Source organism: Eimeria mitis, genomic scaffold, assembly GCF_000499745.2.
Source record: "Eimeria mitis Houghton genomic scaffold, Emh_scaff568, whole genome shotgun sequence".
In the NCBI taxonomy this organism is placed as follows: Eukaryota; Apicomplexa; class Conoidasida; order Eucoccidiorida; family Eimeriidae; genus Eimeria; species Eimeria mitis.
In genome coordinates, this window is record NW_013573933.1 from 617 (window position 1) to 3,012 (window position 2,396).

A 2,396-nucleotide genomic window follows, 5' to 3' on the forward strand; every position below is an offset into this window, starting at 1 on the left:
CAGCAGCAGCAGCTGCTGCTGTTGTTTTTGTTCCTGCTCCTTTTGCTGCTGCTGCTGCTGCTGCTGCTGCTGCTGCTGCTGCTGCAGTTTCTTTGAGATATATATCTACCAGCCGCTGTCTCTCTGCTGAGGAGACAGGCAGCAACTCTAACTCATAAGACTCCACCCGCAGCACAAGCGGGAGAAAGCCACACAAAGCCCACGCGGGAACCGATCCCGATCCCGATCCCCGCACCCCACACTCCTGGCAGCGTCTCGCCAGCTCCAGTGCTGCAGCCACGCTGCACTCGGGGTCGTTCCCGCTGCTCCTGCTGCTGCTGCTGCTGCTGCTGCTGTTGCTGCTGCTGTTGCTGTTGCAGCCCCACTTCTGAACCAGCTGAGTATACACCTGAGATAGGAGACAGAGAACAACAGCAAAAGCTACTTGCTGCTGCTGCTGTTGCTGCTGCTGCTGCTGCTGCTGTTCCTGTCGTTGCTGCTCCTCCCACATACATAACAGCAACAGCTGCGCCCCCACCAGCAGCAGCAACACCATCATCATCAGCAGCAGCAGCACCACCATCATCAGAATCACCATCACCATCATCAGCAGCAGCAGCAGCAGCAACACCAGCAGCAGCAGCAGCAGCAGCAGCAGCAGCGGTACCTGGTATGCTGCAGCAGCAACACTAGCGAGGCTGGTGAGCGTCGAGCCCCCCCTCTCCAGGGGAATGAAGGGGGGGACCTTCAACGCAAACGGACGAGGGAGATCGCTGTACACCTGAACAGCAGCAGCAGCAGCAGCAGCAGCAGCAGCAGCAGCAGCAACGGCAGCAGCAGCAACAGCAGCAGCGGCAGCAGCAACAATTCGTGTCAATGAATTCATGCCTGAAAGGCAACGGCCTCAGCACAGCATCTGAACTCCGCAGCAGCAGCAGCACGAGCAGCAGCAGAACAAGCAGCAGCAGCAGCAGAACAAGCAGCAGCAGCAGCAGAACAAGCAGCAGCAGCAGCAGCAGCAGCAGAATAACAAGCAGCAGCAGCAGCAGCAGAACAACAACAAGCAGCAGCAGCAGCGCGAGCCAAAGACAAGAGCATCACCAACAGCATCATCACCACGCCCATCAGCAGGACCGCGGCGTCAAAGACAAGCAGCAGCAGCAGCAGCAGCAGCAGGAGCAGCAGCAGCAGCAGCAGCAGCAGACCTCAACGATACGAGTTGTGGTTGCTGGTAGAGACAGCTCATCAGCTGTCTCCATTTGGCGCTGCACCCGGCAGTGAGTCGCAAACTGACGCTCAGCCAGCTGCCGCATATGCCTGACACGCAGCAGCAGCAGCAGCAGCAGCAGCAGCAGCAGCACCATGAGCAGCAGCAGCAGAAGCAGCAGCAGCAGCAGCAGAAGCATAAGCAGCAGCAGCAGAAGCATAAGCAGCAGCAGCAGAAGCATAAGCAGCAGCAGCAGAAGCAGAAGCAACTACAGAAGTAGCAGCAACAGGAACAGCAGCAACAGCTGCAGCAGCCACAGCAGCACCAACAGCAGCAGCAGCACCAACAGCAGCAGCAGCACCAACAGCAGCAGCACCAACAGCAGCAGCAGGAGCAGCAGCAGCAGCAGCAGACTTGAGTCTTTTATCTTTATCCCATAGTGGGTGTTTCATCGATTCAAATTTATATTTTCTCCACCGCGAGGGCGGGGGCTGATAGAGGCTGCGGTGTATAGACACCAGAACAAACTTAAACACGCAGCGGCCCCGCAGCAGCTTTTCTTCTTGTTTACAGGGTCGTGCTGCTGCTGCTGCTGCTGCTGGGGATGCTGCTGGGGATGCTGAGGATGCTGCTGTTGCTGCTGCTGCTGCTGCTGCTGCTGCAGCAGCAGCAGCAGCGGCCTCACGGCTACGCGCCTTTGATTGGGTGTATGAAAGCATTTCTACGTCTGTCTCCTCCCCCTTCTCTTGGGATGCTGCTGCTGCTGCTGTCTTACTGGCTGCTGCTGCTGCTGCTGCTGTTGCTGTTGCAGCAGCAGCAGCAGCAGCAGCAGATGTGCCCTGTCTCCTGTCTCCACCGTCAGAATCAGAGGAGCCGTCAGCACCGTCTCCGTTTGTGCTGCTGCTGCACTGGCTGCTGCTGCTGCAGCTATGTGGGGTTTTCGCTGCCGCGCTGCTGCCCTTCCCAGCAGCAGCAGCAGCAGCAGCAGCAGCAGCAGCACCAGCAGCAGCAGCAGCAGCAGATGAACGAGCCTCACGACATAGACTCTCAGGGGGCTCTGCTGTATCGAACAGCAGCTCCACCACCCTGTACAGCCCATCATACCGAAAACCAACCTCTGGCGCATACCTGCAACCAGCAGCAGCAGCACCAGCAGCAGCAGCAGCAGCAGCAGCAGCAGCAGCAGGAGCAGCAGCAGCAGCAGCAGCAG

At 58.5% G+C, this 2,396-nt stretch overlaps 2 protein-coding genes across 2 annotated transcripts in view; one reads left to right on the plus strand and one right to left on the minus strand.

Annotated features, from left to right (window-relative positions):
* The window catches only part of EMH_0016450 (SET domain containing protein, putative), a gene marked incomplete at both ends in the record, with an annotated part of 1,426 nt that extends 134 nt beyond the window's left edge, over window positions 1-1,292 (minus strand). Inside the window, 2 exons of the mRNA XM_013500648.1 lie at window positions 1-760; window positions 1,185-1,292. Coding sequence (XP_013356102.1) covers window positions 1-760; window positions 1,185-1,292 — 868 coding nt within the window. The remainder of the gene's footprint in view (window positions 761-1,184) is intronic.
* Window positions 1,293-1,802: 510 nt separating this feature from the next.
* Window positions 1,803-2,396, plus strand: part of EMH_0016460 (uncharacterized protein) — a gene marked incomplete at both ends in the record, with an annotated part of 1,468 nt that continues 874 nt past the window's right edge. The window contains 2 exons of the mRNA XM_013500649.1: window positions 1,803-1,893; window positions 1,998-2,394. Coding sequence (XP_013356103.1) covers window positions 1,803-1,893; window positions 1,998-2,394 — 488 coding nt within the window. The remainder of the gene's footprint in view (window positions 1,894-1,997; window positions 2,395-2,396) is intronic.